At 36.8% G+C, this 26976-nt stretch overlaps 2 protein-coding genes across 2 annotated transcripts; one reads left to right on the forward strand and one right to left on the reverse strand.

Annotated features, from left to right (window-relative positions):
• LOC145776166 (carbohydrate sulfotransferase 11-like) lies at window positions 1-7045 on the forward strand. The gene is made up of 5 exons (XM_082587567.1): window positions 1-93; window positions 801-955; window positions 1820-1883; window positions 2644-2847; window positions 6533-7045. The coding sequence occupies exons 1-5, from the start codon at window positions 1-3 to the stop codon at window positions 7043-7045; spliced, it is 1029 nt and encodes a 342-aa protein (XP_082443693.1).
• Window positions 7046-8472: 1427 nt separating this feature from the next.
• LOC145775593 (secretagogin-like) lies at window positions 8473-17240 on the reverse strand. The gene is made up of 10 exons (XM_082586907.1): window positions 17120-17240; window positions 15135-15205; window positions 14215-14298; window positions 13084-13173; window positions 12554-12610; window positions 11749-11826; window positions 11084-11185; window positions 10672-10731; window positions 10482-10550; window positions 8473-9249 (listed from the first exon to the last, which is right to left on the reverse strand). Exons 1-10 carry the CDS (start codon window positions 17196-17198, stop codon window positions 9124-9126), a joined length of 816 nt encoding a protein of 271 aa, XP_082443033.1. The 5' UTR covers window positions 17199-17240; the 3' UTR covers window positions 8473-9123.
• Between the last annotated feature and the right edge of the window lie 9736 nt (window positions 17241-26976).

Here is a 26976-nt window from a genome sequence, read left to right on the forward strand (position 1 = left end):
ATGGACTTGAAAACAAAGTTTTATGCAGGAATATTTGTTGGAGTTTTGTATTCACTTTTCTGGAATTTTCTTTTAGAGTCATATTCTGAAACGGTATGTCATTAGTTTACTGTAGGCTAACCGTTGGTAACTATTTTCCAAGCTAGCTGTTTTCACTTGTTGTTTCGTATGACGCTGATATTTATTTATAAACTCAATAGATGTCGATTTAGCCTATCCTTAAGACGATTGTTGCATTTGTAGCCAGTGTGATTTCCTCTTTGAAGTTGGATTAGGCTACTGGACATTTCAATAGAAGATGCCCTATTATTGTCTAGCTTGGGGGAGGGGAGTTGCTTGTTGAACAGTATGGTTGTCTCGCCATTCCGTATCAGCATTAGTTGGCTTCTGTTTTAATCTGTTTTGCTTTTATACGAGTTGCAGTGGACAACTACCTTCTGGTAGCAGTGTCAAAACTTGCGAGAAGTGTTGTTGGGTCTTTCATTGATTCTCCACCAAGGAGGGGTTGCCATCAAGATATTTTCAGAACCTATGCCACGGAGATGTAATGTTTATCTGAGATTGGCCAGGATCGCAAAAAAGATGACAGACTTTTTTATTTGTGAACTTTTTTTGGTGCTCGATTGATTTGCCCGGCACCAGAAAGATCAAAGTCCACCATTGGAAATTTTTCTGCAAATTGACAAACTGATCTACTTCGACTGAACCCCCTTTCAGTGAAAATTAAAAACTAACAATGAACAAAAGTTGTTGGAAACGTTTTTTATCAATTATATCAATCATAAGTTATTAACTTACAGGGCAAATCATCCAATGCGGTCTTTGAAAACAAACGTAGCAACGCGTACAACGCGAGCGTGATGGACACTGAAACTAAAGTCGAAGCAAGTTTGGAGAGTGACCTACAGTTTCATCACAATTTTACAACGCTAATGGAAGCAACTCAGGCTGAAAGGCAATTTATCATGAAAAGCAAATGCAGAAAACTGTTTAAAAACTCTCCTATGCCAACAACACCATCGTTATTTGTACAGTTACGCAATTTCTATTCAAAAAGTTATAGCGTAAGTTTATTTTTTTGTAATTACTAAATTAATAAAGAAATGCTTAATAACCAATTAATTTTTTTTCATCTGCATAAAAAATGTTCAGTCTCTAAGTTCCATTGCAAGCTATGTTAATATAAAATCTATTTTTAATTAGCTTTGTCTTCGATTTTAATTTAACTGATACAGCTTTGGTAAGCAGTTTACTTTGTTTCTAGTGAAACAAAGTGAACAGTGGCTCTTAACAGTGGTTATTAGAACAGTGGTTCTTAACCAGGGGGCACGCCCCCTAGAGATGCGTCAACCATTTCACAAAGGGAGCGCGAGATCTTCAACATTATTTAAACTTTTTGCAGTATGCAGTGAATTCAATGTCATATAGCCTACTGTTTTTTTTTCGTTTACATTTCTTTGGAAACTGGAAATCAGTGATATAGAATTGTGTATACAGACATAACTTTTGTTGTGCTTGCTCTGCAATCTGGCTTCGTTATATATAAAAAAGAATAAAATCCACTTTTAGTGCTAAAATTCATTGCATTGTTTATCACGAAGCTTAAGCATTGAACACTTTACCTTTAGCAAACCATGAAAGGTGTCCTGAACACACAATAGTTATCAAAGTGCTTAACTTTACAAAAGCTGGAGCTCATTGCAACTGTCTGTGTAGGCCTAAAGACATACAATCTGATCGAAAACCTGGACTTACCACACAAATGTTTAAAGGAAGAAGAATGCTAATTGAAACTTTGATATTCAAACTCTACTTCTAGAAGAGTCGCGTTGAACAAGGAAATCGAGTGGGCTTCAGTAACTGGAATGCTGCACTTACAAACGGTAGCCTATAGCTTTGAATTTAAGCAGACGAATCAAGCAAAGAACTCAGCCAAATGCCTTGAAAGCTAAAATCATGAAATAGTTTTCAAATATTAATAAAACTTAGAATCCATCAAAACTATTTTTGAAAAACCGCAAGAGTTTTGCTTTGAAATTTAACCACACAGCTGGGCGAGACATCGAAGAACTGGATCTCGAGATTATCTTCCCATTTACTCGCTTGTCTCAACTCAGGATATTCAAATACTAACAGTGCTCGGATCCGCATCTTTGCCCCATTTTTTTACTGCGGTTGCTGTCAAGGCCAAGTACAGGCTGTGAGTTGAAGACTAGCTGCCATTCGTTGCGCTATTTCTGGAGTTAAACCTCGTAATATTAATAATTATCTAGTTGCTAAAAAGCAATAAATTTCAATTACAGTTTCTCACTAAAATATAGGGTACCATGATCAGTAAATAAACAAAATTGTTTTTAGTGTTGCGCTTGTTCAAAGTTGCGAGGGGGCTCAAAGCATGTGATCCATGCTAAAGGGAGACGTGTCAGAAAAAACGGTTAGGAACCACTGTGTTTGAACCAAGTAGCACAAACTGGTTAACCAAGAATCGCAAACAAATAACTAATGGAAAAAAAATCTCTGCTTCAATTATTCCTTGCTTGTCTAAATAAAATTAATAAACCATTTTGTAAAACTCCCTTTTACGTTTGAAGCAAAGTGGTATAATTGTAATATGCTAATTGCTAATATACTTTTTCTCTTTAGACATCGGTATGCCACATTCAAAATTGCGGATATAGCGAATGGCTGAGAGCTTTTCTGGTCATGGAGAATTTTTATTCTGTCGAGTCGTTTTTGGCAGGTGAAATCAAAGGCATAAAAGTTATGAACTTTGCAAAGGAAAACATAAGCGTTAAACCTATCAAGAACACGTATTCTAGAAGAAAAGCTTTGGCGAATTCTTACCAGGTAACCTATGTTTCTTTATTACTTTATATAAAATAGAAAAATCAATTACAAAATGCAATCGGTTGAATTTTAGTTTCAGTGAAGCGTTAATTTCACAAGTCTGATTGTTCTCCACTTTAGCAGTGAAAATATTTATTGTCTTGAGTATTATCATGGTGCATCTCTGTGTTTCAAGGTCAAATTTTAGTTTCAAACTTAACCTTGTCAAATTTTAAACTAATTGTCCTATTTTTGGTCTCCAGGACTTTACAACGGTCTTACAGACCACTTAGTTTGTTTATCACAGTTGGAAATCTTCTTTCGACCACGATACCTAATTTTGCTTAACGATTTCATGTGCAGTAGGCCACAGCACAATCGGCACGACAGGCTAATCTAGGTACCCTTTTTGTGAAATATCTTCAGCTGAAGATCTGGCAAAAATCAAGAAACTAGATCCGTCACAATAGTCACAAGCAGCGGCGACAACCAAGGATTGTTTGATTGCTAACAAAAACTTAAGAATCCCGAATAAAGCTGTTGCAAAATTACAAAATATCAGTTTGTAAAAAAATATAGCCTACACAGAATACACAGTAGGCGACCTTGTTGTACTAAATGCTGGCTACTGCTCTAAGTTAATCTTTTTAAATTCGTATTTCCAAATAGCCTACACCAGTCATTAATTTCAAAGTAGTGTTTCAGTTGTCCTCAGATGAGTGGACACAAAACCATGATAGGACTACTATGCAGTTATTTTAGTTGTAATAAAGCCTACATTGTATAGAAGCGAAACCAGTGGAGACTTCTTGGTCACGTGCCCCTCCAAATAAAACAAAATGCAATTATTTTTCTCCTTTTTTACAATATCTTGCTTTGCTCACTCAAAGAGAATTTATTAATTTGATGGCAAACGGACACTCGGGTTTCACATAAGCAGCACAGTCAAGTGAAAAGAAATTCAGTCATCATCGGCGTATACACCAATTCAAAGTTGAGTAAACATGCAATATTTTTAGGCAAAAAAAAATAAATAAATTACCGTACTCAACTAAACTGCATTTAATTAAAAAGTAAATAAAACTATCTCAGTGTTAATAAAGATTTAAATACTTATCTGCTATTTTGCATTCATCAAATGCTGGCATTTGCACAACAATCTAACATCTTAGTGTAATTTATTAAGAATCGATTTCGCTATAGTAATAACATCTTTAGCTAGCACGAGTAAAAAAGAAAAATTGAAAAATACGTAAAAATGCGTTATCTATTGTATAGTATGCTGTTATATATATTGAAGTATGTCCACCCGTAAGCTCAGTGGTTAAGCACCTGACTCAAGATCACACAGCGCTGGTTCGGTTTTCGGGGTATGCGCTTGAGCAACGCATTTTAGGACTGCTCTCCATTCAGCAGCACCTAATGGATGGAATAATTTCCGGGTAACAACATTTCAACAATTGAAAACTTTACTCTGTCAACCTCGGTAATCGGCCCTGCGTCAAAAGCCTCTACAAGTATGCGAAGCTACCAAGAATAACCTATCAGAGGTTTTGTCAGATGGATAAAGATTCAAAACCATTCCACAGCAACAGACTGAAGCATGCACACATCTTCAATCTGTTTGTTTGGATACTCAGCGTCCATAATATCTCTTCAAAATTTTGTTTCAATCACGTTCTTGTTTACGCTTATGTCTTTTTATCTGCAAAACTCAGTTATATGTGTATGGACTTGCTTTTCACACTTCTGTAGCGCACCCAGCATGAGGCTAAGAGGGCTCAAGCCCCCTCAAACCCGCCACCAAAAATCAAGTTTTTGTATGTTGCCCATTTATACCTTTTGCTTACAGGTTAGATATGAATAAAACACAACAATACAACAAGGCTGATCATTATAACAATATACTTTACATATTTACAAATAGTTTTAACACTAGAACGTTTTCGGCTTAACAAGCCCTCATCAGGAACTTGAAAATATTTGTAAAAATACAATAAATTTCAAATATTAGGAAAAGACAACTACGTAAATAACTACAAAAAATTTGCACCACAGGGAACATGATATCTACATCAAGTAAATGTTGAGGAAAATAGACGCGCCTCCAGCAAATAAGTTAATTTTTTGTTTAAATTTGGGTTGTAGCTTTTGATTAACACTGCTTAATTCCTGAATGTTGATGTCAAATTGGGATTTGCCTTTGCGTAAAATTTTAAATGAGTCAGCAGAGAATTTTCGATCGGTACAAAAAGAACACTCCATGATATGGTCTTTGATGGCACTTTTAAAGTTCAGATGCTCTCGTCGTCAAATGTCTGGTGGACATGCCGATGTAGGCTGCCGTACGTCAATGCTGAATCACACGGACATGTAAAACTATAGGCCTATACGAAATTTGAGCAGAATGACGAAGGCGTCTAGGACTTCAGTTGAAAATACGAACTAATTTTGAATGTTTTGTAAGTAGGAAAAACGTCCACATCAAATTTAATGTTTACAAAATTAGTGTTTTGTTTCAAACTGTTTTTGTGCTAGTTGTTGTTTTCGTACTTATTTGTATTGGCAAACAGAAAGCTAATTCTATTTTGTCATACATGAGGAAACAGTCAAGATCTATAGAAGGTTGCGAGAGTAGACATTGGAATGTAGGATGCTGATGGTGCTAGTAACATGGAGTTCACTAGGCCAACTTGTAATCTAATTGAGAAAACAAATCCTGATATATCGAAAACCGGCGGGTTGTGGGCCGTGAGTGCCTTAAATATTAATCAAAGGGATTGGTATTGGCCTATTGTCACTGTCACTCAGGGGCGTATCCTCAAGGGAAGCATTGCTTCCCCTACCAAAATTGAAAAAAAAATAATATTTTTCAGTAATACGATTTCGTAATTGCTTTACCTGAATACGAATTAGAACAGTTTCTAACTCATGTCCCCATCTAGGTTTTAATTTTTTTAAAGTTGGAAGCTTACGGAAGCAGAGATTCGTACCGCATCCATTGTTCTCGTTTTTGCTATACGAAGAAACAAAGGAAAAAAGCAGAGCAAAGTTTACGCCACTTACGTTTCTTTTAACTAATCTGTGGAAGCAATCTCAGAGTTGCTTCCTGTTGGGTATTATTCCGGTGCGTAATGAGAAAATCTAAGGCTTTGTGGTTATATCTGCCTCGCAAGAAAAGGTTTGAGCCTAATGTTAGATTTACACTGTTATCCTGGCTACTACAGCAGTAGGTAGGCTAGCTGTAACTGAGCAGTTAAGCTGAATTTTTGGTGTTCTCTAATTTGAGCCGCAGTTTTTGCCCGTTCGTGAAAGAGCTACCTTTCATTTTAAGTTAATAGCTGTTTATCTGCTAATAAATTTCATACAAATATTACCCTAAAAATGTTTCCAGAAAGCACTATAATCCATTATTTGAGTGTAATTTTGCAAAAATTTTCCGGGGGTCTTGCTTCCGAACCCCCCTAGAATACGCGTGCCATCGGCACGCTTTTATCCCACGACTTTTATTGCTTCCCTTGCTCAACCCACCAGGATACGCCACTGCAGTCACTATTGTCGCAAATCACTCAGCCGACATTTCTGAATTAGCCTTCCCCCTAAACTTTTTTCTGGGTGCGCTACTGGCACACTTAATTGAAAGTCTATCATGATCATGTTGTTAGTTAAACAAACTCTCCTTACCTCCACTGCTTGTTTTTTCCAGATCATTCTAGTACAACATCCGTTCAGTCGTCTTGTTTCCGCTTACTTCAATAAATTGGCTCCAACTTCCGGACAATTGACTGACTTCTACGGAGCAATATCAAGGAGAATGATTGCCAAGTACAAACTTTTGCGTCAAAACATTTATGACCGAATGAAGCCGGATGATGGGATAGCTAGTTTTGAAGATTTTGTCAATTTTCTTCTCTTGGATAAGAATGTCAAAGATGAAAATTGGAGAAAGGTTTACAAGATTTGTGAGCCATGTGTGGCTAATTACGATTACATAGCTAAGTTTGAAACTCTGTCTGATGACCTGGAGTATATTAAGAAGAAACTAAAAATAAGTGATTATCATGCACAAGCATTCTTTCCTAAAGTTGTTTCTGAAAGCCGCGATGATATAACAAGAAAAATATTTGAATCGATTTCAAAATCTTTAGCAAGAAAATTATTTATAAAATATAAAATTGATTTTGAACTGTTTGGGTATGAACAACCATCGTGGTTGTGAGAGCATGTGATATTGGCAATGACACCTAATGCCAATCATCTTATTCAGTTTATCGCAATGACAGACCAGTTAAGAAGTCAAAAGAAGCTTACTATGCGTTGAGATATGTGCGTTGATGTAAAAACTGGCAGCTATTCACTAGTTCAATGAGAATTGTTGGAAATGCATAGGCTACAAATTATGAAGCAAAATAGATCAACTTGAATTAGCGTCTGGTGATGCACAACTCGAATCTGATTCAAAGCTAATGAGATTAAAAATTGACGAAACTAAATCAAAGTTTTTAGATTAATGATGATATTGTTTGGTCCCATGTTACTGGCATTTAACATTTGTAGTGCAAAATCATCAGGATTTGTATTGAGATGCTTCCTAACTGAATTTCCATCGCAATTTAGTCCCAGATTTTTTCGGCGAGTAGTCTAATCTCTTTGGTTCTGGTTTCGTTTTGAATCTTTATCCTTGGACTGACAAAGCCTTTGAAAGGTTATTCTTGATAGTTTCGCATATTCGTAGAGGCTTTTGACGCAGGGTCGGTTACCCAGATTGACAGAGTGAAATTTTCCAATTGCTGAAGTGTTGTTGCCGGGAAATTATTCCATTTATTAGGTCCCCTTTGGTCTTGAAGCTTCTTCGTTTGCGAAGTCACGCTCCAACCAACTGAGCTCTCGGGGCGGACAAACCAGATTAAACTGAAACAAAGTTACTGAAAGGAAAGGGGCTAACGATGTTTTGTATTTTGCTTCAATGTTAATGGTGATAAAACCTGTCCATTTGTTGTCTGTGGTGGCAAAATAGTGTGACAGTGAGCAATTCTTATTAACATAGGCCACATTAGCACAAAGACATAAAACGCTTATACACTTACAATGTTACATCAAACATGGCCACCTGGAGATCTTTAGGTGGCCATGCATCAAATAAGGGAATTTCTTGAACAATTCGTTGTTGCTTTTAGACGTTATTGACCAATAAAAGAACTAACTTATACTTTTAACTACAAGGTAATAGGCTACTGTGAGAGGAAGGCAAGTGATTTAACCTTATAACCAAAACAATATTTGATTTTCATCTGAATTTCGTTATGACGCTCGTGTTATTCCGTAACTTATTGTGTAGCATGTTACTTGATTAAGCGTTTGACGTATCCTTCAACTTTTAATTTTACCAAATCGATTATTGAATTTCTCTTTCAATCGATGATAAAAGCGTAATAACACCGCTTTAGATTCTATTTTATTTGGTTTAGTACTACACACGTCGTGTTGACTTGCTATTATTGATTTTCACTGCAACAAAGCTTTTTGCTATTATTATAGGCTATACAGTAGAGCAATAACAATAGACACGTGAAAAAAAATTTAGTATTGGATGTACGATATTTTATCCGTTCGACAGTCTGATTTATAACATCGCATTGTTTGCTCGCGTTTCGTTTTTTATTCTGATGTAATGCTAAAATAAACTCATTTTTGGAAGAGCGTTCGGAAGAAATGTCATAATCAATCATTCAATCTTGATGTGACTATAGCGTTGTACAACATGTTCGAGAATTGAAATGATGTTATAAGTTGGGAAAGTCCTATTCATAACATAAGTCAACAAGGATTTTGTATTAAAAGTGTTATAACGTATGACTTTTGACCGGAGTGTTGCATTATTCTTCTCGGAGTAAAAATGTAGACTGTTGTGCAAAACAAAGTAAAAATTATTCACGTAGGCTACATACATGCGCAGTTAAACAAGACACATCTTGGGATACCACGAGAGGTCACTCAAAGTACCTCAAATGTCATCTGAAAACTAGATAGTTTAATAAAAAAATAATGTTGAGCAATATACTTTAGGTTACACTTAAACTTAAAAAGCGAATCATTAATGACTTACAAAACACATTATTCCACGGAAAAAACTATGAATTGTATTTGATGTTATCACATTACTGCTGACAGGTGATGGTATCAATACTTGCTATTGAAGTAGTTCTAATTTGTCTCTGGATAAAAAAAAATCTTGAGATATTTTATGTGAGTGAAGCATGTTGTCCAGATATCAAGTACAAGTCTGCGGCATCCGCTTCATTTTAAGCGTATACCAAGGCACATTGCCAGCTCCGATTTCTGAATTTTTCCGTCTTTGTTTTTATCCGTATGACTCAACATCTTCTCTTTGAATCCGTTTAACTCCGGACCTTCGACAGTTACCTAAATACGGTTTAAGCAAATAAAAATGTTTGTATTTTGTCCACCACAAGGACCTACTGTACCAACAAGTCACAGCTTTGCACTCAAAACTGCACGGTAGGCCTATGCATTTTATACTAGCTTATTCTGACAGTGGCCAACACAGCAGCCTATTATACTTTTCGATGTTCTTTAGAGTCACCTGCAAGAGTAAATTAATACTACAGGTCGAGCATGCTAATTTATCACAAAATACTTCTGATGACCAAGTCTTTCACTGGAAAAGCATACATTTTTAATTTTGCTAATAGCAATTATTTATTATCAGGTTTCAACCTCGCCGCATAGTATGAGTTGCCAGAAGCTATTCGGCTTGTTTGAATAAGTAGTAACAAAATATCGCTTCAAAACACCAACAAGAAAACTACGTTAAAAACAAATACATTAGTGCGATTGCAGTGAAAGTAGCTCAACGTGCCAGCCGCTCAACTTCTGGTCAACGAAGCTGATTGACAAGACCTATCTGCAGCTAATTAGACGGACCTTTAATGAAATTCTGAATGGAAGTCAATTAGGCTGCAATCAGACTTCATTCGCTTATATTCTCGACGCCGACATACGCCCCGTCGGCCTGACACTACAAAAAAGGCGTGGGTGCGCCACTATAGTCTTAGCACCGACGTCGGGCTTTCCCGCTAAACTATTCGTATGCACCAATCGGGCATGGGTTTTTTCTCTACTTGTGAATGTGGAACAGATCGCAGACCACATCACCAATGATTGTACCATCTTCAAGCCATCTAACAGAGTGGAATGTCTGCGCGTATTGGATAATGAAACCAAAGACTAATTGCTCTCTTGTAGACTTCCCGCGTAGTCCGGGAACATCGTGAATCTGGGGTGGTAAAAGGATAGATTTTCGGCCTCAGAGGATCACACGAGAAAAGAAAAGGGGAAAGTATACCCCATAAATAGGTACTGTGGGCCACACTCAAGCCCATGGGCCGTAAGTTGCACGCTTTTGATATAAGGTACCCTTGCAAAGATGTCAAGAGTGAGATATTTTTACTTAAAACATGGAGTGGAAAATTACAAAATATTTTTATGCGTTTCAAACCTAAACACGTTAAATTTCACATGGAACTACATTCTAAAATTCGTAAACGTTTTCAACGTACGCTCTAAACATAACTGTTTTAATACATTGGCACAAACAATATAGTGTTCCTTCTTCAGAACGTTAATTTGGGTACCTGAATGGTTTCCATCATGTCTTTCACAAACCCATCGATCTCCGCTCCTTCAAGCGCTCCTGTTTGGCTCTGAGATTGTAGAAGTGTAATTTTATTCAATGTGGTGTAAATGTGTCTGTTAATTTAACATTAGCCTACTTCAACTGAATATAGGCTACTAAGCAGATTAAAAGTATCTCCAGTTACTTACCTGGTCATAATAATTAAAAATCTTTTCGAAATCTCGTCTTCGTTCTTTCATCGAACCATCCTGGAAAGACAGGAACACTGAGCCTTATTTGCTTTCATCACATAACAGATATGAGAAGCCTGTGTTTATCTTTATTGAGTTGTCAGGGCTGATTTAAAACCAGCCGAACAGCTTTCTCGATGAGGTTTTATGTTTTTTTTGGGGAGGTTCAAGATAAACAAGCTTGTCTGATACAAATATACTGTAGGCTATAATGATAAGCTAATTTAATTTCTGAGAAACATGAATATAACTATAAGGAAAATAACTAAAAACAAAGGTTCTTTTCTAATCCTTCGGATGAAAGTGTTTCGCATAAAAATAACACTGTCCAATGTCCATATGGTATGGTGTCTGTAAAACTTTCACTCACTTGTATCTTAAATTGAAGAAGAAAATTTTCCGAAACATTTACAAGCCTCGCCATGTCTTGCAAATCCAGGTTACCGTCTCCACTACTATCAAATAGTTTCATCTGTATAACATATCCATAAATAAATTTACGTTCAACATTCATTTTAGAACTTTTAGTTAACAATCGCCACGCCCACGACGCATCAGGACATGGATTCTCCACTCTGGCCCTTCAGAGATAACACCTCTGATTACATCAACTTTAGAAGCATTTTTGTTTTGGTTACGGCATTGCAGCAAGCTGCTTCATGCGCATCACTTTGTTTCAATGATGGAAATTAGTTTAGTTGAGTGAATTTATAACACTAGTACTTTAGAAAATGTAAACTTTACTCCGTATCTGGTGCAATCTGTCAAACTGACATCGTTTTCTCATATAGTGGGAAAGGCACATAGGCTACACAAACACACACACACACACACAAAGAGTGAGAGAGATAGTAAAAGGGTGAGTGAGAGAAAGGAATAATTTCATTCGCCAACCAAATTTTATAATAGTACACATTAAGCTTAGCTTACATCACAATAACATAAGTAATTTGATTATTCAGGAGCAGCGAAAAATCATTCGGTCATCCAGTCAGCTGCTCCCATATTAAGTGTAAACTATAGTAGCCTACTTACAATAGAATTGGCATACTCTTGCAGTTTTTCTTCGGACACACGAGCACCTGCTGCTGTAACGTAATCCGCCACGAAGCTCTGAAAGTAGTGTACAATTCATTAATTATTTATGACATGTCGCAATTTTTTTGCATTGCTCGTGCAAAATTGGATTGCTTGAAGCTGACAGCAGCTTGTATTTCAAGTAGGCTACAGTAGCCTATGTTCATATTGCACGATACCGCGCAATAAAGCATTTGTCAAAATTGATTTTTTTTGTTTCTTCGTTTATGCCTCAACCAACAGACATCCTTTAACCACCCGAGATTTTTGACATTTGCACGAATAATAGAGAGGCTGCCAGAGAAGAATAAATCAAAAGTCTGATCATTCACGATACATTGGCCATAAACTCCACTTGCATCACAAAGAAGGGTACAGCCGTTGATGATATATGGTCTGTGATCTGATTTTTAGCGCACCACTCGCGGAAATTGTTGAAAGCTGAAGAAATAAAACTAGCAGTAAAACAAAGAAATGTAGTTTTCCTTATCTGGACATTTTTATATAGAGGCCATTTGCAAAACAAGTATGAGTCGTTTCAAAAGAAAATTTGTCTATTATTCACACGTAAAAGTTTCTGCAATTTGTTTGTAGGTTATATAATTTTGATTTTAACTTTTAGTAAATGAAAATTACTTGTTGCCCATTGCATCAAAAAGATTTAACCACCTGAATGAGAAATATAAAGCCACTAGTTTATGCTACGTGTCAATGACGACGTGTCAATGCGGTTAAGCTTTTGTGGGTGTTGCCTATCACCAACCTTAAGTTCCTCTACACTGATGTATCCATTGCAGGACTTATCGTATTTCCTCCATATCTGAAAGAGCATCGTGATAAAAAAAAAAAAAATTACTGTCACCTAGGCCTACATCACCGCATGTTAGGTGTCATGCGTCATGCTATGAAATCACAAATGGAAAATGGTGACGTCAAAATTCATGACGTTCAAATGCAATAATAAAAATTCTTCTCTAGTTTATATATTACTGAGATGAAAGTAATTTCGAGCATTCGAGATGTGAAGGGTAGAACATAAAGTTGAGTACGCTTCGTCTTGTAGATTTACCCAAGACTGATTGAATGAATAAATCTTTTCCAAAAGCAAACGACTAGTCGGCCATTACAGTTTCAAGGCAAATAGGTTCATATCAAACATAGGTTAGGCTAACTCATATTGAACTACACCGGTTATATGAGGGTAAAAAGAGAACTTCCTGTCTTGGTTTTACTTTGACCCCATGTAAAATCACGTCTTGTGTCATTAAGTCATTTATTCAGCAAACCACCTACCTGCATAAACGTTACGCTGGAGTTGAGGGGAATTTTCCTTCGGAACAGAAGGAGAAACGCTTCATCTGAATGAAGAAGAATTTTGGCGAGCTGTCATAAAAAAAAAAAAAAACGTTGTTGAAGTCTCAATATATTGCTTTAGGACTAACAAGCAAGTCACTATGGTACATTTAACTTCTTTGCATGAACCCGGATTTCTGAAATGATTTAGATAGTTTTTACTTTACAAAAATTGAGTAGGCTACATGTCAGTAGCCTACAGTAGGCTTGTATTCCGAGATAAGCTGCACACGACTATTAACAGTACCGTAGCCTACAATCCACTATTGCTTCTGTATATATCATTACATTGGCCTAACCAAGCAGGAACTTCAAAAATTTGATACCAATTTTTACCATTCACTCTGAATAATAATAACGGAAGAATCAGTTTTTATCCGACATCTGTCAGACAAAAAAAAGTTATAAACGGTAGTTTTCTTGTAGACATGTTGTTTTTCGCTTTGATAAAAAAGTATAAATGGCGTTCTATCTGATACTGAATGGAAGTCCGCTATATAATTATCTTATTTTTCCTAAGCTTTTAATTTTAATCAACCTGATTACCATCATCCTCTCTATTTGGCACGTGATGCATGCGGATTGTTAGTAGCCTACCATCTTATACAGTACCACAGCTTACTCCGATATCGAATTTATTAATTTGCTAAGTTTTGACGTTACCACGCAGAGGAACTTTTTGAGAAAATAACCTGTCGACTGTATCATTTCAAACTTGTTTTTATAACCTAGATTTAAAGTATGTTTTTACAACCTGTTACTTTACTTTAAGTTTAGTAGACTGTTTAGTTTAAGTTTTGGTTTTAAAATAACCGAAATTTCTTTGAAATAACTTATGATGCTTTCGAAACGTAAAGTTCAACATATTCGTTGCGTATCAAAGCTCTTTTGATTACGTTTTCGTAAAAAGTATTAGCCTACTCTGACTTCTCGAAAGGAGTATTTTAGAGAAGCAAATAAGTAAAGATACTGTAGCTGCAAATTTCTCCAGTACCCTTGTCAAAAGCGGTTCTGAGCGTTGGTTGTACATTTGTGCAATAGAAGACGAATAGACTACGATAAGTTCCTTACCTCATTCAGAGATATCTTCGGTTCAGAAGTGTAGGCAGACATGAAGCATTTTTTAATGCCAGCATGCTCTTCTTCGGTTGGTTCCTGAAAAAAAAAACCAATAGCGACAATAAACTCGAGCAACTAGTTTGTGATTTTAACTTCATTGAAACAACTGAAATGTTTACTTGTTGCCTAAATGGTTTGTGGAAAAAGGTGCACTTAAGATGTTGCTCTTTTAACGCTATTAAGTTAGTGTTTGTGTGTGAAAGAATCTGAGCGTTCACATCATAAACTGTAAGGCAGGTTCATGAGAGAAATAGTTTTATATTAAGACTTATTTCAAGGCGCAAACACACCTCAACTAGCCTAGGCTACTTCTACAGGTCACATTTGTAACACAAAAGCGGTATTTTTGAAAAGTTACAAAGCAGGCTACACTTTTTAATTGCTTTTCATGGAAACAGTTCATCTCCCCCTTTCTGCTGCACCGAAGACTCAAATATAAATTTGGTGAACAATTAAAGTAAATCTGCTTGCTCAAGGGCACATAAGGCAACTGCTGTAACTGCTTAAATGATCATAATTAATCAATTAACTTCAATTGAAATTTTTTCTTCAAGACTAAGTTATTGATTGATTTGATCTTTATCCTCGGGCTGCGGAAAAGCTTTGAGAGCTAAATCCAGGCAGTTTCGCATACATATACGCCTTTGAATCACTGACGCAGGCCCAGTCAACAAGATTGACGGAGAGGAGTTTCCGATAGTTGTTGAAGTGTTGTTGCCGAAAAATTATTCCATCCATTAGGTGCCGCTGAATGGATAGCAGTCCTGAAATGCGTTGCTCAAGCGCACACCCCGTGAGCCGAACCGGCGCCGCTTAATTTTGAGTCGTTCATGTAACCACACAACAAACTGAATATTATTGTTTCACTCCACCTTTTTCAACAGGCTTTTCGCAAGCTCGTAAAAGAAAGCGTCCAGTTCATTTCCTTCTATCATGCCGCTCTCTGTGTGAAGTAAGCATAGTCGTAAGTATCCAGCTTTGTACTTACAAACAAAACCGAACTTGCATTTTGATTTTGGGGTGACCGAGGATGCTGAAATATGAAGTAAGATGCTTTACTACTTCACATTTTTGTTCACCCAAAACGCAAGTCGTTTTACTGTTACATCATACGAGGCATGCTCATTTTTTGCAAAGATTGCCTTAGATCAGGGTCTGCAACCTGCGCCCGTGAGCCAAATGCGGACCGGAAGCGAAAATATGTGGCCCGAAGCAAAATTTTGTTTTTAAATCACTCCACGAATACTCTGCCGAGTAGTTTTATGACTAATCCAAATATAACATATTCCCCTCCCAGTAAATTTGTTAAGTTGGGTGTTTGAACAAGTTTTTCTCAAACTAAGATTCATGAAACATTCTGATTAATCAGTAGCATACTGAATAATGAACACTTGGAGAGTGGACATCGAATTGCCAACACTTTTGTTGAAGTGAATCTGAATAGAGTGATTAGAATACCAAGCCGACTTTAATGCTCAGATTAAATCAGATAAAGAAATTATATTAATTCAAAATAAACTAGCCTAAACTGTGTTCTTTACATGATAAAAAATAGCGGGTGAAAAATGCAAGTTTGACTCATGGTTTGACCCACGCTCCACACATAGGCTTATATGGCCCGGCAGAGTAAAAGGTTGCACACCCCTGCCTTAAATTATAAACTTTATTGCGATAAACTTTTTCAGCTCTTAATTCACACGTAGTTAGGGATGTTGCAACAAAGTTGGTCATGTGACTTCAACCATGTGACCTTTGATATCACAAGAATATGGTCAAAGAAAATCATGCCACGCAGTAGCATGCTTTTTATTTACGTACAAAACACTCTTGGAATATTTTCACTTTCTAAACTATCGAAATATTAAGCTTTCACAAGATAAAAACTCAGACTTCGGAAGCGCATTCATTAAAATGTCAAATCATTTCACCCAAATCTGTAAACATTGGTCTCCCAGCTAGCGAAATGTGCCCACACAACATACTGTATTATGCTAACTATAGCAAAAGGGCAAATTTGATTCGCTGAGTTACGACAAAGCAGAGCAATAAATTTTAAATCTGTTTTATTCGACTTCCATAAAACTTGGATAACCCCTAAAACCGATAATAAGCTATTCCACAAAACAAGGTAGGTTCGGTCAGTAAGTCGGGAGACAAAGTATATCTGTAAACCTACAGCCTGCAGGCAAACATTTAATATGTGTGCTTCGAAAGACATGCATTAAGTTTTACTAAATTATTTGAGACGACTAAACAATCGAACCACATCGGTACCAAGCCAAGGTTGGTCCAATTGACCGATAAAAATGTAGAGAATTAGTTTTCCTATTCCAGTGATGTGATTCGATGAATCGACTCAAGTCACCGCGACATTAATAACCGGTATTTGAAAACAAAACGATGCCGTTTTGAGGACTCAATGACACCATGCCACAAAAGCCTAATGTAATTTAGAAATTTAACATAGGCTATGGCAATTGAGTTATTGATTAGCCTACTTATTCAATCCGTGCTAGCTGTGCACCAACATTACGACATTCTAACGATCCGAGCTACGTATTTGCAGCTGATAGATTTCAGGTAACTATCAAAGAAAACTGTTTTGTAAATCAAACCGGGAGCTGGTATACAAGTCTCCCCCCCCCCCCCCCCCCTGGCAACTCATGACAAAGAGAAATTGACCAAAACATGTGGATTGAAGTGTGTGAACAGTAAAGCAAAGGTAAAGTAGTTTCACCTTATATGTTTGGTTGAGTCCTGTCTTTGTCATGAGTTGCCAGGGGGGGAGGGGGACTTGTATACCAGCTCCTCAAACCGAATCAAGCAATTTTAACCTGAATCAATATTCAATACTCACGGTTTAAATCAAACTGATTCCAAATATCTGCAAACTGGGCTGCAGTGATATTTCTAAAAGCCATGTAGTTGTCTTCCATTGCAAATCACTGTTTGTTTTACTTTGGCCTAAAAAATTAATCTGAGTGAAATAAAAAATGTTGCAATAGATAGGCTACTCAGCACGCATCCTAACCTACTGTATATTGTGAAAATCTGGCAACCTATTGAAAAAACTGTAAAGCAATTTTGCACAGTATTTTGCTTTATCCGAGTTTCAAATCAAAACTCTGAAAGCTTAAGTTCTGCAAACTTAAATTACGTAGGCCTAAGCCTAAATGTACAAGCGCATAGGTTTTCGTTGAATAAGTGTTTCGTATGCTGTTTTTCTTACTTTCATGCTGTTCTTGCTTGTTCTGACTGTTAGTCTTGTATGCTGTTTTTCTTACTTTCATGCTGTTCCTGCTTGTTCTGACTGTTAGTCTTGTTTGCTAGCCATTGTGTGTAGCGTGCGTTATAGGCCAAGTCTCCCATGTGATGTAACTTATTTCCTTGTCTTGTGGACATAAAATCTGTCATTCTGTTGTTTTATGTTTGGTTGGCCTGGCCAGTTTCAGAAGCAATGTATATATGTACATTCTACCACTGCTTGTACTGTAATAACTTATCGTTTATTTTGTTTCCAATCGCAAACTTTATTGTAGGCTACCTTGTATTTGGATCTCTATCAACAGACAAGGGAATCATGAAGTCAGAAAACGCTCGATGCATTTTAGTGTTCAACTCAAGAAATGGAAAGCCCGGAAATGTCATTTGTTTTTACAAGCTGATCGTACAACAAAACCATTTTTGAAAATTGAATGAGGCTGTTCACCAGGCATTTAATTAAATAATATGAGGTGTTCTACTGGTGCAAATTAAGCTAAACGATCACAAGATGTATACAGGGACAATCTGCTAATTTCAGAATCAAAACCATTTTTGCTCACGTTATAATGTAGCTAATCTTCGGTGGTCACGAAAATCAATCATCGTCCAAACTTTATTTTTTCCATTGAATCTTTTCGTGTCTAGCATTTCATGGTTCACTCAATCTCTTTTCGTGTATTTTAGAAGTTTTTCGTTTTGATGCAACAATATTGATTATATGCTAGGCCTATCGTCTTCCACACAGATTAGGCCTATTGGTGTTATTTATGATACGCCCAACCTTGTACCCTAATACTTAATTCGTTTCAAATCTTTAGTATAGGCCTAACTTGTCTCTAACACGGTGTGCTTTTTGACTTGGTTAATTGCTAACCTGGAAAATGATCCCTATATAAGAAAATTGTACACTGCGCAAAAATATTTTTTGTGCACATTATGACTTTAAGGCTGCGTTTGCGCAGTGGCGAATGATTTGTTTTAATATTAAATTTATAGCGTTGCAAGTGCATAAGAATAATATATCAGTGCGCAAATGACCTAGTTTTATTGCACAATTGCGCACGTAAAAGAAAACACTGGTTGCAGTGTTAATCAGATTTAACATATTGTTATTTCACCACAAAAAGCATAACAGTTGCAATTTAACACTGCCCAACTTCCAATTCTGTAACATTAAAAACAAACCGTGAACAAACCAAATCAAATAATTGCTTTAAAAATCCTGTTATTACGTTGATATACGGTCGTTACTTTTGTTCCAAATGCTGTCATTTTGCGTACGATCAGTAGCCTACCTACCATAACATTACAATAGATTTTACTCTGACACAGGATCGTCAGCTGGCGTATGTAAAAATCTGTACAAGCATAAAAGGACTTGCCAAAGATAGAAATTCTGAAATAGTATTGATCAATAATTCATCCCAGGGAAAAGCTTTTCACTCAAGCAAAAAGACAAAGCCGAAAACAATCGATCACATCAGCAAAGGTTTACTTTTTGATTTATTAAAGGTTTTGCTTCTGGTTGAACACGAGAATTTTTGCTTGCTGTTGCAACAGGAGCTCGCACTTACATTGTCATTATGCCAACGAAAGAATTTTTACCAAACAGCGCAAGAATCAGTCATCCTTGCGCCTGTTTGGTAAAATGCTTTCCGAGATAATGTACTCGTTGCATTGGGTTACGCGCCAAGGTCAAAGGTTATCATAATTTCGTTTATTACATTGTTTCCGTCAATGAAATATTGCAAATGTAAGAAATGCATTTTTCATAATTTGGAACTGGACAAACTAAAATATCATGACTATCCAAAACAAACTAATTTCATTGTTTATTATACGGTAGGCCTGCTACCCGACAGCAAAATCCGTCATTTTTACATTGTGTCAACGTCTGCAGACGTTGAATACACACTCTGCATGACCTATTGTAGACTGTCTTTAAGTCGTGACTGCAAATGCATTGCATTGCCAACTACAGTAACATTTTTATTTTGCAATGCTAAGCAGCTATGATCACTTCCTAAGTAAAAAATAGGCTTCTAGTTGATGAATAAACTATTCATGTTATATCTGCAACAAATTTTTCTCTTTTTTGTATTCATATTCTTTTACTTTTTTATTTTATGTATTCTGATATAAAAAGATAATTGAAACACAGCCTTGTGGCTTTCTGGGTAGGCTACTTCATTTCATATAGAAGTAGATGATTGAAACTCGACCCAGCTTACAATTTGTTTTCGAAGTGGAATGATTTCATCGATTTTAATGGTTAGCCTACTATATCGGTTTACACCATCACCAAATAGACAACAAAGTAAGATCTCTTTCTACCCATTTTCGATAATTAAGGAACATGCTGCCTGTAGTCAAATGCTACACACCTCCACCTCCAGTAGGCTTCAACAAATCAGTTCCAGGAAACCTTATGTAACGCTGCACAAAACGTCAATCTTGTGCTTTCCTCAAGCAGACAACGTCATTGTTAAAGGAAATCAGTCGCATGATGCATCGCACAGCAAATGATTTCATCTTTCCACTGACAACAGAGGAAGAACAGTAGGCTACACAAGATTTTCTCAAGGCGGGGAGAGGCATTCGAAATTTTTTTCGAATTGAAACGAAAACGAATTGCAAAAACACCCATTTGCGAATAATAACCAGCTAGTCATATTGTGTAAGATTAGCCTGCCATACTTACCTTGCATTGACGATATTTTTTTTAGTTTGCAGCAACTAGTTTACTTTATTAGATAGATTTTGTATCGAAAACAATAAATGTAAGATAACACTCTTGACGTCGCATAATAAATAATGTTTTACGTAAACGGTGTGGTGAGCTTTCTAAACCCAATGAACCACGCGTGTTGAGGGTACGTTCAGTGGTTACTGGGGGAGTAGGCCGTTCGATATAACTTGACAGTTTTTTTTATCAAGAGTAGCAGAATGCTATACTTTATAATCTGACCAACGTTTAAGATAGCCGAGGCTATTTGTTGGTGAAATGTAAACTCTCACGGTCTTTGAGTATGTCACTGTACTTTTGGATTGAATTATTAGATATGTGAATATGAAAAGCAGCCCTAATCGGATAAGTAAGAACTATAATAGTCCAATTAACAGGGTATGTTCTTAGATTACCCTACAATATAGATTGAACCTCTCTGTAAAAGTCTAAATATCGAAAGCAATTTATTATGGTACTGCAGTAAACAAAAATCCTCGCACTCTGAATACATGTAACGAAAAAAAGGTCTGCCTTATTGGGCCGCGTGAGCACTATCTCCCCTCCCTCCGAAATTCACTATTGGGTCTCCACTTTTTAGTAAAGGTGCCTAAAATGTTTTTCAAACCATAGGTTGTAAATTCGGATCAAAAACATCAGACTGACTTCACAATCTGTTGGAACTCCATCCTTGACTACATAACAATGCAAAGGGCTTATGGAGTTTAACTAAGATAACTAAAAGTTTTTACATTTAGTTATTTTTTGGGTCATTTTAGAGGATAATTTGGCAATGAACAAAACATGTAATTGCATCACTCTTGACATACAAAAACCAAACACTAGAGAAAACCATGAAGCAGTGTTTATCTTTTAAAAAAATAAGACGCTGGGTGTTGAATGCAAAACAGCTTAGGCCTACTTAGAGAAAGTAGTTACAAAAAAATTGGTGACATGGAGTATCTTTCCGTTTGCAAGCCCGACCCCTCCTAAAATATTTTTGAAAAAAAAAAAAAACATCTCGAATGCAAAAGAATACGCTAAATAATCTTTGTCAACGTTTCTGGATGCCACTATTGAACATTTTCATCGTTTCATGAGCATTTAATTTTGCACAAGCCTTATGCTATCAACCGTTGAAACACATTTTCCAAGAAAGTGAGAGCGTGGTAGGTTATTATTTCCTCTGTAAATTCAACAAAATGACATAGATTTACTGCTTTCCCTGATTTAAAATAGTCGTTCCAAATGAAGATCAACAATACGATACCGATGGATGCAACCTAAGCTATAACATGTCGAGTTTTTATAGCAATATGCAATAATATTGTTTATGTTAAAATGCCGAAAAATGATGCACCAACTACATACGAATAAGGATCGGCCCTTAAACAAAGATATGGTTTCAGTAACTGCAGTTTTGAGGTCCCCTAATCAGCCGGACCAACCTCCACGGACACCGGGGGTATGAGGGGCAGTTAATACGGTCCTGCTACCCAAGACCACTCTTAAACAGCAACATGTTTGGACTACACAATCACAACAACGCTAACAAAGTCAACATTTTTTAAAGGGGGCCCATGCTACCCCTTCCGACGTCACTGACAGTAGGCTACGTATCTACTACTTTCGTTTTTGCTCATAACAAATGGTATTGTTTGCATACAAATTTTCCATGTAAATTTATAATGTCACTTTTCTTCAAGTAACCTGCAGAACTGTCTGACCCTAGTAGATCAACTAAAATAGGCTGCTATCTTTGTTAGGCTACTTCCCTCCACTGTGCTTATTATAGGCTACAACGACAAAGATAATGCCCGTAAGCCAACATGGCACACAAATACGGAGAATCGTAAATGAAATTTCTGTAGGCCTATATTGAAACATTTACGACCTATGAATTATTTATTAAGCGATTGAATAATCAACACTGTCATTAGGCTTTGTAAAATGAAACACGGCTCAGAAGCTAACACTGTAACAACACTGCCATTAACTTTAGTACAAAGTACTAAACCAACGTTCGATTCTCAGCTAAATTTTCATTTTTAAGATAACCTACGTAATTTGCATTATTTCATACAAAAATTTAAAGCACATTTTGATTATGCTAATTTTGCTAATTCAAAAAGATTGGCATAACCTGGATGAGAACAAAAAATGATACAACAGTAAGAAACATATCGACGTCATCTGCCAGTAGTGAGTAGTGGCATAATCGCTTAAAATACGAATGTTGCTTATTAACACCTATATGTAGGTTTTGACGCTATCTCTTGTGGAATAATAACATCATATTAACGTAAGTATTATTGAGCTTGTTGTATTTTCTCTTAAATGGTGCATTTCAAAATTTAATTACATGACCCTTTCCCTGAGTAATACTAAGCTCCCTTTTTTTCATTCAATTAAATTGCTTAGAGTGACATTAAATAAACATTTGGTAGGCTACCGTACTTGGAAAACTTTGTAGGTGACACTATTAAATCTTGCTTTTTTCATCTCAGAAATATTGGTTCCATCAAACAGTTCATAAATGTTGATCCTTGTAAAACTTTAATTTATGCATTTGTAACATTCTGGCTTGATCATTCAAATTTGTTGCCGAATAGCATTTAACATTGCACTATTTTGCACCTAGACTTCAGAATACTGCCGCTCGGTTAATTACTCAGACATGTAAACATGAGCATGTTACTCCCATACTAAAATCGTCTACACTGACTTCCTGTATTGATGTACAGTATACGTTTCAAAATAAGTCTATCAGTAGGCTATAGCCTATAAAGTTTTCCATGGTTTGGCGCCGAGTTATCTTGATACTTTACTTGCATATTAGGCTAAAGCTAGTGGGTCTCCTAGTGGGTCTAGTGGGTCTAGGCTAAAGCTAAAGCCTTGCAGTGGGTCTAGTGGGTCTAGGCTAAAGCCTTGCAGAACTTTGCTCTGCCAACATCAGTTGTTCTCATGTAACCCTTTATGTAAGACGCAATATGGCATTTGCAATTTCCTGGTTGTTAGACCAGCTACTGGGATGGTTTACCTATTTGTAGGCCTATAAAAGACACCGAAAATGCAAACGAATTCAAACTCATTTGATAACATTCTGCTGTATTTCACTGAGCATAGTAACTGAATGAATTATTTTATCACTATTGTCGATGATGTAACTTACAGTGCCCAGGAGCACCAGTGGTGGCCTTTGGGGTGGACGAACTGCTAGGCGACCGCCCAGGGCCCGTAAATTTATGGGGCCCGCGCTTATCCAAAATATACACAAATAAAATTTACATTAAGCACTGGCAGAAAGCAGTCGGTTAATTTAAACTTTTCCACCATAGTTTATAGTTTGCATAAAAAAATGCTCTGAAGCATCCTCAGAACTTGCTGGAGACCTTGACAGTGAAGAACTTTCCACTGAAGTGCAGAGCTTCACAAGAATATACTCACCATTGAAAACAAAAGAAACCACAGTTCTCTCTGTTCTACAGTATTTGTATCAAAACAAACTGAATGTTTCTCTGCAGTCGAGTGTAGCAGGAACTCAGCGATAGACACGTGTTTCGCCCATGAGGCTGGGCTCATCAGTACCGCACCACTAGTGTTCAACTGTTTTATTTGCATCAACAGCGCACGGGTACAAAGGATTGACACGACACATTTTTTTGTTTGTCGTATCCAGGCTTACACCCGGTGGTTGAAGATTTAGATTAAGTGGACGGGAAGGCAAGGAAGCCAATCTTCGTGTCCACCTTCAGGCATGCCTTTAAGTGTCCTGCCACAAACACAGCCGCATGCTCTTAAGCGGTGTCGAACCGGCGCACTTTCGATTGCCGGTCCAGTGTTTTCACCACTCGGCTATGCAGCCGACACGACACATTTTTTTTTTCGCCCAACGCTCAGAGTTTAAGATGGATACCACTACATCTTGCAGGTTTACAGATTTTCCATATGAAATGGATTTGTTTCCATAAAGCGCCATTATGATACAAAACATATTATTTTTTCCAAGTTAATGGGTCAAACAAGGAACGGCAAAGTTAATCTACTCAAAAATAGCTTTAAAACAGCAAATTTCTCTGTTACAAAGGAAAGGAAAACCAATGAATTAGAAAATTCTTTTGCTAGCTACAAGGTAGCACAATCAATAGCAAAAGACAAGAAATCGTACAGTGATGGAGAATTTGGGAAAAGGTGTAAGATGAATGTTATTGAAAACATATGTCCAGAGAAAAAAACAAACTACTTTTCAGATATAGGCCTAAGTCTTTCAACAAGAACCGCAACTCGACGAAAAGAAGAGATATCGGAGAACGTAACATCTAGCAAAAAGTTATTGTATATCTACAGTTCTTCGCAATGGCAATAGATGAGAGCACAGATACGACAGACAAGCCTACAGCTGAGCTGGCAGTGTTTGTGCGTGCAGTAAACAAAGATTTTGATGTTTAAGAATTTGTTCAGCTGATTCCCGTTAAGGATATTACTAGCCGATATTCTGAAGGCATTAGGCTACGTCAACGCCTTGAAATCATGCCTCTGAATCTATCAAAACTGGTATTAAAATAGGCTACGGCCGCCAAGACCAAGTAAAGTGTGACCTTGCAAAGCTGGCATATGCACAGTTCATGTTCAAGTACGAAAATAATTTTTTGCCAGCATGTTTCTCCGGCTACTTTGTTAAATTAGACGACATACATCAACATGATACAAGACATAAGGCTAAAACCAGATTTTTTCTTCCCAGGTTTGAAACAAACTTTGGCAAAAAAACACTCCATTTCTTGTGTGTGCAAGTGTGGAGTGAAATTTTACACGATATAAAAGATGTACCGTTCCATTGCTTTAAAAAAAATCTCAAAAACCAACTGTTACATGAATATACATCCGTACCTTAAGTGCTCAATACAAAGGATAACTTACCTTTACAGTAGGCCTATATCATCATATCGTACTTATTGATATTTGTTCTCTACAGTTATTAGTATCAAATTGCCCTGTTTTTGTATGCTTCACATAAAAATTGTTGCAATTCGGTGGTGGTATCCACGTTTTTCCTCGTTATTTCAGGAAAACTTTCGCAAGTGCTGTAGCCTATTATAGCACACAATCACTAATTATTGGTGGTTGGTCAATTCTTGGTCGTTGGTTTGAATCTTCATCCTCGGCTTACTCAGTCTGAGAATGCAGATTCAAACCAACAGTAGTTGTTTTTCAATCTCAGTGGCGAACCCTTTTTATTCAATGAAGTAGTGTGCCTGCCTCTGCACACTAGTGTGTATGAATGTGTAGTTAGATTTACTGTGATGGGGTGGTGTTCCAGACGGTTGTTCGCCTGGTCAAACGTCATGTAGAAACCGTTCGGGTCTACTGAATATTACGTCATGGAAATTCCTAAAACATGAGCCAAAATTGCACCATCGTCCGTAAGACTCGTGTCAAACCTGTTGAAACCGGTTTAAACCTGTTTCAGTTTGAGACCTGTTTGGACATGAAATATTGCATCACGAACTGCTCTCGTGCCTTTGAGTTATCACAAATTTTTCTGATTCATTCTCGAAGTTGTTTGTTGGAAGTCGGTCGCACATTTAACTGGTTTATTTGGTGCTTGCTAGCTGGACAAATTCTCCGTCTTTTATCCAAGTAATCTGTATCGTAGTGACAGTTTTAGAGGTGTAGGCATTGCATCCCCATTTCGATAGCCGCGGGCTAATTTTACAGAAATACACTGTTTGAAAAGAAGTTCAAGTGTGTGTTTCTTCGGTCATTATATACAGACGAACGGATTCGGGAACTTTATGTTAAAATTTTCCCACGAAGAGATTATGGTTTACCGCTGTGACCATAAAAAATAAAAGACGAGTTCTTGTCAGTTGGTAGGTCAAGAAGAAATTAAAGCAAAAAATAAAAATAAAAGACGAGTTCTTGTCAGTTGGTAGGTCAAGAAGAAATTAAAGCAAGAAAAATAAACGACGAATTGGTTAGCTGGTAGGCCAAGAAGCACTTGAAGGCATAAAATTAAACGACGTGTTTGTTGTCAGCTAGTGCAGAAGAACTAATTAGAAGTACAAGAAATAATAAAAGAAGATTTGTTGGTTGGTAGTCTACACTCTTACATGCAAAGAAAAGTAAAGACATTTCTTCTCAGTTTGGTACAGAAGAAAAAATAACTTTGACATTCATTGGCAAGAAAGAAGATTAAAAGACAATCCATCTGTGCTTGTAGATTCAAGTGGAAGAATCCAAGCAAGTTTTGTGGACTTTAGGACTTCATACTCGTACAGCTACGGTATCGTGCATTTAAATTCTTTTTTGTATCTTTACTGTCTTTGCAGTTAAGTTTTTTATAACTACTGTAGCCTAATAATTTGTGTGTTTGTGTAACTTAATTTTTTTTTTTTAATTGTTAAATTTAGCCACAACATTTAATATGTCTACACTCGGTGGCGACAAGGACTCGACCGCCGTAGACTAGACTGAGTTTAAGCCTGATGATGTTCTTTGCGGTCGGGCAGGCCATTCTGGGGAGGGACCCATTAACGATGAGGCTAAGTCAGTTCGAGAGGCCCGGCATCTTAGACGGGATATTTTGACTCAAATTGGGAAACTTTCTGTAGCCCTAGGTTCTTTGAGTGATAAGCAGGAACTGTTAATTTTTAGATCTAAGTTATCTACTTTAGAAGAGGAATTAAGGCATTTCCATGCTCTTTTGACTAAAATCTTTAACT

The sequence above is a fragment of the Aplidium turbinatum genome, chromosome 8 (assembly GCF_918807975.1).
Source record: "Aplidium turbinatum chromosome 8, kaAplTurb1.1, whole genome shotgun sequence".
NCBI lineage: Eukaryota > Metazoa > Chordata > Ascidiacea > Aplousobranchia > Polyclinidae > Aplidium > Aplidium turbinatum.